We start from the raw sequence: 12,686 nt of genomic DNA, 5'->3' as shown, positions 1-12,686 counted from the left end.
CGGCAGCACTGTTTTCAGCTGCAGCCGAGACTATTGCGTGCGCAGAAGACTGAGCCGGGCAGCCAGACGCGCTGGGCATAGACGCAGGTGGCCGCCCCGAGAAAACAGCACGACGCGCCTGCCGGTATTCTCTCCTCTTCTTCCTCCTCCTCCTGTTAGAAGGAATTTCTTAAAAACCCTAGGGGCGTGAAGGTTTTGCTTGTCCACCCATGATCTCTCCTCCGGACGTATCCTTTCCAATGGACGAGAAATTGCTGTTTGCCATGAAGAATGCGAGAGGCCAAAATCCGTTTGATCTCGAATTCTGTTCCAGTAGAAGTTTGCACTGGTGGAGGTCGGCAGGGAGACCGAAAGAATTCATTGAGTACCAATAGTGGCAGTAATGATACGTGGAAACTATTGTGACACTTCAGAGAAGGAGGCAGTTTCAACTTAAAGAGCACAGGATTGATGACTTGCAGGATGGTATAGGGACCAATAAATCGTGCAGCCATCTTCATCGAAGGAACTTTTAGTTTCAAGTCCCTGGTGGATAGCCACACCTGGTCCCCTACTTTCAGGAGGGGAGTGGACCTTCGATGACGGTCTGCAAAGATCTTGTGATGCTGTGTGGCCTGGAGTAAAGTCTTGGCCCAAATAAGAGCAAACTCTCGATGGAGGGTATCTACGGCTGGAACTGACGAGGAGGATACTGGGAAGGGATCTGGAAAGACAGGATGGATTCCATATACAATGAAGAACTGGGAGAATCCTGTGGATTCATTAACCCGTTGGTTATGGGAGAATTCTGCCCAGGGTAGAAATTGAGACCACTTATTCTGATTGTCAGAAGTGAAACACTAAAGAAAAGTCTCAAGATCTTGATTAATTCGCTCAGTCTGCCCATTAGTCTGGGGATGATACCCCGAAGAGAACTTTAGCTCTACACCCAGATTTTGACAAAAGGTTCTCCAGAACCGGGAGGTGAATTGTACTCCGCGGTCCGAGATAATCTCCTTAGGGCAGCCATGTAACCTGAAGATCTCTTTGATAAAGATATCTGCAAGACGACCATCAGTGGGCAATCCAGTTGGAGGAATAACATGTGCCATCTTGGAAAAACGATCAATGACCACTCAGATAGTGGTAAACCCTGCACTGGGAGGTAGATCTGTTATGAAATCCATAGCCACACTCTCCCAGGGAACATTGGTAATAGGAAGTGGACGGAGCAGTCCTGCATATTTGCATATATCAGCACGTACAGTAGGCCACCAGAAACAACGTCAAAGCAATACTGTAGTCTTTTATTCCAGCATGTCCGGCAATACGGGAGGAATGAGCCCACTGTAGGGTCTGCTCGTCCGTTCTTGGCACCAGGACAAAATGTGAGCCTAATGTTTAACCGAGCAAAGAAGAATGCCCATCGGGCTTGCCGAGGATTAAGGCAACAAGCCTCCTGAATGAATACTAGGTTCCGATGATCGGTTAACACAGTAACAGGATATACCGCCCCCTCCAACAGATGTCGCCATTCCTCCAGGGCAGCCTTGATGGCCAGTAACTCCTTATTCCCAATTCCATAATTACATTCACTAGGAAGGAATCATCTGGAGAAAAACCCACACGTGTTATGAGAGCCAGGAAATGTTTGAAATAACAAAGCTCCAATACCTACAGAGGATGCATCCACTTATAGGAAGAAGGGTCGTTCCTGGTCTGGCTGGGAAAGGACTGGAGCTGAAGAGAATGCCTCTTTTAGCATCGTGAAGGCAGAAGTGGCCTCCGGGGACCAGACCCTAGGATTGGCAGTCTTCCTGGTTAAGGCTGTGATCGGAGCAATGATGGAGGAGAATCCCTGAATAAATTGGCGATAATAGTTTGCAAAGCCAATGAACCTTTGGATAGCTTTAAGGCTTTGTGGTTGAGGCCAATCCTGGATAGCTGCACCTTGGTGGGATCCATACACAGTCCTTGACCTAACACGATGAATCCAAGAAAAGGTACCAGAGTTACTTTAAAAACGCACTTTTCCAACTTGCAGTAGAGGTGGTGTTTCCGTAGTCTGCGTAGCACCTCCACTTGTTCCTGATGGGATTTCAAATCTTTAGAAAATATTAATATATCGTCTAAGTAGACCACCACCGAGGTGTATAACAGATCCTGAAAGATAGCATTACAGAGTCCGAAGGGCATCACCAGGTTCTCAAAGTGCCCATCCCTGGTATTAAAGGCCGTCTTCCATTCGTCCCCTTTCTTAATGAGAATCAAATTGTAGGCCCCACGAAGGTCTAATTTGGAAAACATTTGTGATCCAATTAGTCTATCAAAGAGGTCAGAGATGAGGGGTAATGGGTATCGATATTTGATGGTGATGTGGTTAAGAGAACGATAATCAATACATGTACAAAGAGACCCGTCCTTTTTTTTGACAAAGAAGAAGCCTGCACCAGCCGGGGATGTAGACTTACGGATAAATCCCAGTTTTAAGTTCTCCGTGATGTATTGGGACATTGCCGTCTCTGGACGAGATAACGGATAGGTCTGCCCCTTGGGGCTAGGTTGGTCAGGAGACAGAACAATAGCGCAATCCCAGGGACGATGGGGAGGCAGGATTTCTGCTTCAATCTTGCTGAATACATCTTGGAACTCCATATATGCAGCAGGAAGATTAGTTAGCTTGGAGTGAGCCATAATTCGATACTTGGGGGGCAGGACCTTGGACAAACATCTATGAAGCCATCCTGAACCCCATGCTGTAACCTGAGCTCGACCCCAATCCAGTTGAGGTGAATGCATCCTTAACCATGGTAGCCCCAGGATAAGGGGGTTAATGGACTTAGGCAAAACCAAAATTGGATCATCTCGCCATGAAGCACTCCTACCATCAACCGAACTGGCAACGGAGGAGATGGAGCCGTTGGTGACACGACTACCATCGACTGTCGTCAAAGATAGCGGTTGAGGCAAGGATTCTATTGGTATTTGGAGCTGCGTGGCAAGATCCGCAGAAATGAAGTTCCCGGAGGAGCCGGAGTCCACAAATGCCGTGGTAGGGAAAGGATATTTAGAGGTGCTCAGGATGACAGCCATAAGAAATTCTGGGGAATTTTTGGAGTAGGAAGCAACAATGGACTCTCCTAAAGCGGGCCTCCCTGCCACCGTTCAGGAGGAAGAGTTTCCCGGTCTCTTGGGACAAGCCCTCAGAAGGTGTCCCGGATATCCACAAAATAGACACAGACGTTGTTTGAAGCGCCTCTCCCTTTCTTCTGGAGACAATTTAGAGCGTCCTACTTGCATAGGTTCATCCACTGGCAGGATGGGATTCTGGACCTGAGGCGCCAGCCGTAGTATGAACCGTTTACTAGAGGAAAGTTTTTGCGTGCGCTCCTGGTAGTGCAAATCCACCTTAATACACATCGAGATGAGAGAATCAAGATCCGCAGGGAGTTCTCTGGAGATTAACTCGTCTTTAATACGATCGACCAAACCCTGCCAGAAAGTTGCTACTAGTGCTTCATTGTTCCATTTCAACTCGGAAGCCAAAGTCCGGCATTGAACTGCATATTGACCCACGGACAGGTAGCCCTGATGAAGGTTCAACAAACTAATAGCTGCAGAAGCGACTCTTCCGGGCTCATCTAAGACTCTTCTAAAGGACTTGATGAAAAAGGTTGTGTTGCTAAGGAGGGGATCCCCTCGTTCCCATAGAGGTGAGGCCCAGGCGAGAGCTTGACCGCTGAGGAGGGAGATGATAAACGCCACTTTTGTGCGTTCTGATGTGAAGGTCCCTGGGTTACATTCAAATTGAATGGTGCAGTGGTTCAGAAAACCCTTGCACCTCTTGGCATCTCCATCAAACTTTTCAGGTGTCGGAATGCGCAGACAGGAGGCTGCTGTAGAGACCGTAACCACACTGAAGGATGCAGATGCAGAGGAGGTTATGGCTGGAGTAGTTGGCAAGGAACCCTGTAAGACATCAAAACGGGTGGCAATAACTTGGACACATTGTAGGAGATGAACCTGGGCCGCGTCCTGTTGTTCAACCCGCTGAGCCAGGTGCAGAAGTAATTTCCGGGCCGACGGTTAACCAGACCCCACCATAGTCATTGCCAGAGTATACTGTCACAACTATATTTGCGTACCTGCTATTGTTGGCACAACTCAGAGGAAGGTGCGGAATCTAAAGTGCCCCTGGTATTCACCAGGGACCCCCGCAAGGAGGTATGGACTCCGCTGAAGGAACACGCAGGTCACGGTCCTTCCATGAGTCAACAGCGAGATACAAGAAGAGGTTGTCAGACAGGCCGGGTGGGTAACGTTCTGGTAATAGGAGTATCCGGAGGGATGGTGAGACAAGCCGGGTCAGTAACGTTCAAGTAGCGCAGTACAAGGGGGAGATCCCAAAGGGGTGGTCAAACGGTCCGAGTCAGAAGGGTCACAGGCAAACGAGGAAATTCAGGAACAATGCTGGAACTGGAAACACAGGAAAACGCTGGAGGCAGGAAGACCTGATACTCTGGCACAGGTGTGTTTACAGGAAGTGCCTTTTAAAGTTTGGGGAGCCAATAGGAGGGTAGAGACGCAGGCGGCCATCCCGAGGAGACAGCGGGACGGCGCCTGATAGGATGTTTTGGGAAGAAGAACTCAGGTCTAGATTTCTTGAATGGCAGTCTGCTGGGACCGCTTAACGTTTTAACATTCAACAGTGGAGACTTGGCTTTTGAGGGGGGGGAGAGATGACTACAGGACATTTAGGTCTGCTTACTCCTATGCAGCCAGCCATGACTTCTTGGGTGAGAAGAAAGAATGATAGACCCACTCTTGATGCGTCAGTGGCAAAGAAAGTAGTGCAACAGATAGATGTGGTAGCGTTGGAGGGGAGATGCACCCCATCATACATACATGGGCACCCACAAGTGATTTGGGAGGGGGACAGCGTTTTCCCCAGCAGCAAAGAATTAATGAAGCCCCACACTTGCCTGCCACTGGGCAGTTGTAACTTGAGCGATTGGGGGAAGGGGAATTTGAATCTTTGCTAGAAACAACCAGACAGGGCGCCCCAAAGTCTTTCTGCCCCTGGGCAATTGTCACTTAGGTATGTGAGAGAGGGGAGCGTGATCTCCAGAAACAGAGTACCTACCAAGGGACTATTTGCAGTTGAGCATTTGAGGTTGGGCAAGGCACCCAAGGGATGGAGGACTACAACTCTCCTACCATGGATGTGTGCACAGGAGTGGCCCAGTTTTATTGTTGTCTCATCTCATGGCACAGGGCAGCATAAAGCTCCACTCCAGCTGGGTGGGATGATATGCCTGCCCCCATGGGACCCTGGTGGGAGATCAAGAAACTGTGTACAGCTGTCTACCCCACCATCAGACCCAGGTGAAACCACAGCAGGCCAGATACTTTGTACTTGGGGGAGAAAGGTTTACTTGGGGCAAGGGCTAAAAAAGTGGGGGCGTTATATGACGAAACGAGTTTGATAACACCATATCCAGCCTAGTTTCTCAAAAAATGTGGATTATTGCATGTTCTTTTTAAAGCCCTTACTTTTGTTCCCCAGCTCAAGAGTACAACTGCAGTGTCTAATTACATGTGGATAAAGAGACATTGTAGCTCATTGCAAATATGTATATTGCTTATTGTATATTGTTGATGTGGCAGTGAGGTTACTATTCATTGTCCTTAAAGTGAAGCCAGGTAGGGACCAGGTTGCAAGACACCGGTGAGCAGGAACTAAAAGTAATCCCATAAAGGGTTAATGGCGCACACTATGTAGGCGGAGGAATCCCACCAATAAGGGTTTTTTGGGGATCTCTTTCAGAGATAATGTTTGTCTATAAAAATATATACAGAAAAGGGATAAAACCAATCTCCACTGCTGCACTGTCGTGGTTTATTGCACAACAACCACAGAAATACACAAATGTATATACACCAAAGACAAACAGGACAGATTGCGCTGCGGAGAATTTGTGTTGGTATAACTCAATAAAAGAACCTAGAGGATCCTCCCATCGCAATAAGAAACCAATTGACTAGTATCACATGAATAAATGTTTAATCACAGACAAAATAATCTAATAAATAATAAATATAATATCAATTGTAAACCTGTATAGCTGGCCAGCATACATTTGAAAGGTACCTTGATACAAAATAAAAATCAATTATAAAAAATGGTAAAAACCTAAAAAACCCAGAGGGGCTAGGTAAAGGAAGTCCAATATATTGACCGTACTTCTTAAATGAATAATATTGATCGGAAGCTCTTATAGAGAAAGCATGTATACATTCTATGTAACAAATCGATCAATAGTAATCACGAGACTCTCTTTCACTTCATGTTGTGTCTAATACTTCCAATATATGGTAATCAGCTATGTAGACACAGTCAGTATATGCTCCGTAACACTTATTATAGTAAGGAGCAATTCAAATCCAACCGAGATATTCAGCACCTTCTCAACAACATATATTAAATTCTTTGGAAAAACCGCAATTGAAATTCAGCAGTATTTTCCTTACCATTCGGCGTCTTCAACTCTCCGGAGGGATTTAAAATAGATGGAAATACAGGGATTTCGAAACTCACTATATTCACTAGTTAGTGAATGTTATAGTCGGCACACCCAAATCAGGGTTCAGATGTTAACCGCTCGTCAGCGGTAGTGGATCAGGTTGTAGAAAAACTTGTTCCTTTGCGCTGAATCGCGCCCGTCAGATGGGGCTTTAGTTGAAACAGTATCAAGCCAAAATTGCAAGTTATTGTATCAATATACACAGTTCCAAAAGAGATCAAAATTCAAGCCGACTATATTAGAGACAAAATCTCCGTGTCTCCGTGTTGGTGAGATGATAGTTGGTTTAGTGAGATGAAATCACAGACCTCAATCCCTGACGCGTTTCGTGCCTACTTCACGGCACGGAGATTTTGTCTCTAATATAGTCTGCTTGAATTTTGATCTCTTTGAACTGTGTATATTGATACAATAACTTGCAATTTTGGCTTGGTACTGTTTCAACTAAAGCCCCATCTGACGGGCGCGATTCAGCGCAAAGGAACAAGTTTTTCTACAACCTGATCCACTACCGCTGATGAGCGGTTAACATCTGAACCCTGATTTGGGTGTGCCGACTATAACATTCACTAACTAGTGAATATAGTGAGTTTCGAAATCCCTGTATTTCCATCTACTTTAAATCCCTCCGGAGGGTTGAAGACGCCGAATGGTAAGGAAAATACTGCTGAATTTCAATTGCGGTTTTTCCAAAGAATTTAATATATGTTGTTGAGAAGGTGCTGAATATCTCGGTTGGATTTGAATTGCTCCTTACTATAATAAGTGTTACGGAGCATATCCTGACTGTGTCTACATAGCTGATTACCATATATTGGAAGTATTAGACACAACATGAAGTGAAAGAGAGTCTCGTGATTACTATTGATCGATTTGTTACATAGAATGTATACATGCTTTCTCTATAAGAGCTTCCGATCAATATTATTCATTTAAGAAGTACGGTCAATATATTGGACTTCCTTTACCTAGCCCCTTTGGGTTTTTTAGGTTTTTACCATTTTTTATAATTGATTTTTATTTTGTATCAAGGTACCTTTCAAATGTATGCTGGCCAGCTATACAGGTTTACAATTGATATTATATTTATTATTTATTAGATTATTTTGTCTGTGATTAAACATTTATTCATGTGATACTAGTCAATTGGTTTCTTATTGCGATGGGAGGATCCTCTAGGTTCTTTTATTGAGTTATACCAACACAAATTCTCCGCACCGCAATCTGTCCTGTTTGTCACCGGTGAGCAGGAAGGCTAATTAGTATCCATTGTTCTCACAAGATTACTCCAGACATTTGGTCTACAATCTAGCAGGGGAGTTTCTGTGGAAGGACAGTTCATCTCCACTCGCCTCTTCAACCCCCTAGTTCAATGTTTAACAAGGAGACACCCAGGGGCTTGCCCATGAAGGGGACGACAGTGTGGAAATTTGAGCCTAGATTTAAGGAGCCATTCCAGGGGTGGAGGCGATGTTCATTCGGTGGATTTGATCCTGGAAGGTGCAGGTTTTAGACTTGCTGTTCTCTACCAGAGACTACATATGCAGCTTAGAGAGATCCATGGGCTTTGGATTTCTGCAGTTCAGGACAGCCAGGTGACAGTAACCCCTTAAGCTAGTGGTGTAAGGGACAGATAATGTAGTTAACCTGCCTGGCATTTATTTACTGTGTGTATATAATATTCTAGTGATTGTTTTTAATTCAATAAATATATTGTTCTACTTTCTAGCTGAATTTGCCCAAGTGATTATACAAATCCTAGAAGGTACTGGGTATACTTAACTGGCATAGTAAGGCACCCCCCTGGGTGGCCAGCCAGCGTGAAGTAGGTATAATTGGGCCAGAAAACCCGGTATCTTCACAGGGACATAGGGGTGTGTTAACTTCCCCTTGAGCAGCCATCAATTCTGTCTAAATGAATGGGCAGGTAAAGGGAAAATGTACATGAAGTCAAAGATCATCCAAAAAGCTTTCTGTTTGTCAAAAGAATTTGTGTGGCAACTGCATAAACAAATTACTGATATTGATGTTGGAATGTGACCAGACCAAATAGTGTCAAAATAGCCAGGGTTAAAAGGGGAAGTCTGCGTTTAAGACTTCTAGTGCCTAGGTAGATTTGTTTACCATTGTTGCTGAGATACCACAAAACAGCTGCATATATACAATTGCATTCAATGCACAGACTTTAATTTACATATTGTTGTATCTAATAGCATATCTACCAGAATTCTCTTACGGTTGACTTCCTCCTTAACACTGGCTACCTAGCTAGTTTGGGTCACCTGTTATCCTTATGGCTAATGATTCTTCAAATATGCAGGTAGCGTAGCTTACGTGATGTTTTAATCCATCCAGATGTTGATTTAATTGTTGCGATGATGAACATGAAATATTACATACCTACAGATGGGGGGGGGGGGAAATAGTTAAACAAAATACTCACTTTTGTAATTATATTATCTGACTGATAAGATGAGCTACACACATTTCATTAATATATTTGCTGTTATATGGTTGACACTGGAAACTGTGGGGTGTAGACTGTGGTCGATGAAACCTTGGCAATTCCACATTTAGCGCTGAAATGCAGGCTCCTCCCCTCTATAGCCCATTGGCTACAATCTAACCTCAGTATTTAACAAAGCCACGAAGGACAGAAAACAGGATACAGTACAAGAGGAAGAGTAGGACACAACATGCTTCACAGAAAACCCGAATCCTAAAAAGGAGAACAATGTGAGAATAAGAAACGGAATGGAACACAACAATTACAGGAAGTTCCAGTGTATCCCTTGAATTTCAGAGTAAAGAATTTAACACAAGTACAAAAATCACATTTTCTCTAACACTGGAGACTGTGGGGACATACTAACACTGTTCCTAAGGGAGGGAATGCTCTGAAATCACAGTGCGCAGCACCTTTCGTCCAAAACTGGCATCTTTGGATGCAAAAGTACTAAACCTGTAGAACAATTGCTCTGTTGAAGTCCCGTGATGCACTGAAAGGAGGAACCCACCAACCTGGTGGAAAGTGCACTCGCATTTACAGTGACATTGTGTCCCACTCCAAAGTAAGCCTGGCAAATTACCGAATGAATCCACCAGGCAATGGTCTGTTTAGAAGCTGGCCAGCCTCTTATGAACGTCATAAAGGACTAACAGATCATCCGTTCTGCTCAAATCCTTGCTCATGTCCACACAGATTCTCAGAGACAAAACCTTATCTAGAAAATGAAGACAACTGTCTTTCTCTGGAGACTTATCCCGGTCCAAAGTCGGAATCACAACCTCCAGATTCAGGTGGAACCAAGAGACCACCTTGGGTTGAAAAATGAAGAGCAGATGTCTACAATACAAAGCTCCCAGCTCCAGCAGAAGAGATGGCTAACAGGAAGACTGGCTTTCTGGTTAGTAATTGGTTAGGAGTCCTTCGAACAAACTGTTTTAGGAGGGGTGGATGCTGCAAGGCAGTCAGCAACAAATTCATGGAGCCACTGGAGCAATGTGGGAAGGTCTGAACCATAGAAAAAGAGTCAGTTTTGTTTGAAAAATTGTCTTGCAGAAATTGCAGCAATCTGTCCAGCCTGAAAGAAGAAGTAGGAATCTTCCTCCAAATGAGGTAATGGTCAGAGGCTATGGCCACATCCCGTTCCTCACGGGATGAGAATCTGAGTCATAACCCTCCAGGACCTGAGGGAGCAGTGCGGAGATCCAGCAGTTGTAGCGGGCTCCTCTCCAAAGTAGAGTATACCTGAACTAACCCTGCATTGACCTAGCCAGGTCACACCTGGCTGGTTGGACATGTGCAAAAGGGGCCAATAATTATAGTTCCAAGGGGGTTGGCTCAGGTGAGAAAATGAGGCCACAACAGAAAGGGCAGAGGGGGTATCCCCTCCCTGCTTCATTATTGCATAAGCTGAGAAATAGCCTATGCCAGGGACCTCCGCCTCACATGACATCCACAGGGCATCCTCCCTGGACTTTAGAGGAGGCAAATTGGCATGACAACTGGAGTCAGCAAAAAATCTTTACTACTGTCCCACCTCCAGGCTCAGCCCTGGATGAACTCCCCTTCCAAAACATAACAGAAAGCAAGGGAAGAAAAGAGAACAAGACAACAGTTGCACAATCCAAGAGGATGTGGAACTGAATAGACACAAGCCAATATAAGGAGAGAAAAAAATCCCTGTAGCTAAAGGAGGTAGATGGCGAGAAGAAGCTCTGCTGCACCAGGATGCTCCCAAAATGGCTGCTTTATCTGTCTTGGCGGGCTGGCCTAGCTAAGAATCCCCACCTGGAAGGAGGTGCTGCAGGTATTTCACCTTTCCTCAGGGCCCAGAACTAATATGTCACCATCCTGAGGACAGTCCCCTTAGCAGTCCAGTCCCTAGTGGAGAAATCATATGCAGGGAAGCCCCCCTCACCTGACCCCCCTGGACACTCATACTAAATAACTAGGAACCAAAGATACCTTATCACATTGACAAGGGGAAGGAGCTGCAACTCCCAACCCGATACCCACTCCAAAAGATGGGGGTATCTACTTACAGGTGCTGCTACGCCTCAGGTGCACGGTTCGATACCGCATCTGGCCCAATATCCATGGCCAAACAGTAGAAATAAAATAAAAAACAGCACTCGTAAAACATAATAAACGTACAGGGCTGTCATAGGCAATCATATATATGGGCCCAACTCCTGTGGGCTCTTAACAAAAACAGAGGTTAGAATGTAGCCAAAGAAGTATAAAAGGGGAGGAGCCTGCATTTTGGTGATAAATTTGCAAGTGCTAAGGCTCAGGTGAATACATCCTACACCCCAAAATCTCAAGTGTCCCCCATGTAAAAGAATTGTCTAGCAAGTTCTCATTGAAATAACCAACTGTCTAGTTAATGTAGCAAATGAGAATGAGGTTCATCCCCGAGACCATATTCCTGAAACGAGGAAGCAATTACATTAATGGTTAGCTCATTATTACAAATTGTGCACTCCTGTTCAATAAAGCTCTCTTGAGCAGAATATACTAAAGGGCTTTGTCAAAAAGTAGACAACATCTTTAAACTTATATTACCTAGTTGCATGGGTGTACTTATCCACATAGAACAATACACTCTATTTGGCATGAAATCTCTGCAGAGATAAGAACACAAATCAATTGTTCCAACTCAAAGGTGACTTGGGAATGCAGATTAGGCATTAACTGTTTTCAAGAGGCTGATGTAAAAATTAATTGTTAACACTAGTAAAACTTTTAGTGCTTGACAAGTTCTATTGAAGTGAAAAGATTGTAAGAATTCAGACTTTTCAAGCAGAATTGATACATTTAAACAAATGTTCAGTTAGAAACCATTTAAAGAATACAATACATTAATGGTGTGAAAAGTTATTGTCACGCTATAGGCCTATGAGGCTGAAGATGATATGACACTAACCGGTATTGGTGCCACTGGTCAAACAGGCGCGGAGTCTAACGTACCCCTGATGTTCACCAGGGACCCCCGCAAGGAGGTTTGGACTTCGCAGCAGAGAGCACGCAGGTCGCGGTCCTGTTAGCCAGTTACCAGTGTAGCGTAGAGAGGTCAGACGGTTCCGGGTCACAGCAATCAGGAATATCAGGTACAAAAGGGTAATCCAAAGAATAGTCGCCAAGCCAAAGTCACAGTACAGAATGGGTCACACAGAAGAGTAGAATGGTCGCCAAGCCGGGGTCACAACAGGTAATCAGGAATCAGAACACTCAGGAGTATGGAGGAATAGGGAAGCCAGGAACACTGGTGGTGAACCTGTTACTCTGGCACCCTAATGGCGCCAGAGGCAGGTTTAAATAGAGTCTAGACTGAATTGACTGGTGGAGAGCGGAGGCGGCAGCGGGAACAGAAGCAGCGTCCCGTTGCCTAGCAACGGAACGGAGACCAGGGCGCATGCGCCCGCTATTCGGAAGTCCACAGGCAGCCGACGGGGAGATCAGACGTCCGTTCCCCGTCTGACAGGGGAATCAGCGGTGACGGCGTCTGACAGTACCCCCTCCCCTCCTCCCTCTCAGAGAAGGATTGTCTTTCCTTAGAAATTTTGCAAGGAGACGAGAAGCATGAGGGTCGGCCTCCGAGACCCACGATCTCTCCT

General features: G+C 45.2%; 1 protein-coding gene across 3 annotated transcripts in view; it reads right to left on the bottom strand.

The window, feature by feature from the left end:
* Positions 1-12,686, bottom strand: part of LOC142158610 (uncharacterized) — a 133,191-nt gene that overhangs the window by 100,122 nt on the left and 20,383 nt on the right. For 2 of the 3 annotated variants that reach the window (XM_075212726.1, XM_075212729.1), the window contains exon 4: positions 8,898-8,963. The exons of the other annotated variant lie outside the window; for it this stretch is intronic. In XM_075212726.1, coding sequence (XP_075068827.1) covers positions 8,898-8,963 — 66 coding nt within the window. The remainder of the gene's footprint in view (positions 1-8,897; positions 8,964-12,686) is intronic. 3 annotated transcript variants of the gene reach the window in all.

This window comes from Mixophyes fleayi, chromosome 5 (assembly GCF_038048845.1).
Source record: "Mixophyes fleayi isolate aMixFle1 chromosome 5, aMixFle1.hap1, whole genome shotgun sequence".
Taxonomy (NCBI): domain Eukaryota; kingdom Metazoa; phylum Chordata; class Amphibia; order Anura; family Limnodynastidae; genus Mixophyes; species Mixophyes fleayi.
This window is presented reverse-complemented; position numbering and strand designations above follow the sequence as displayed.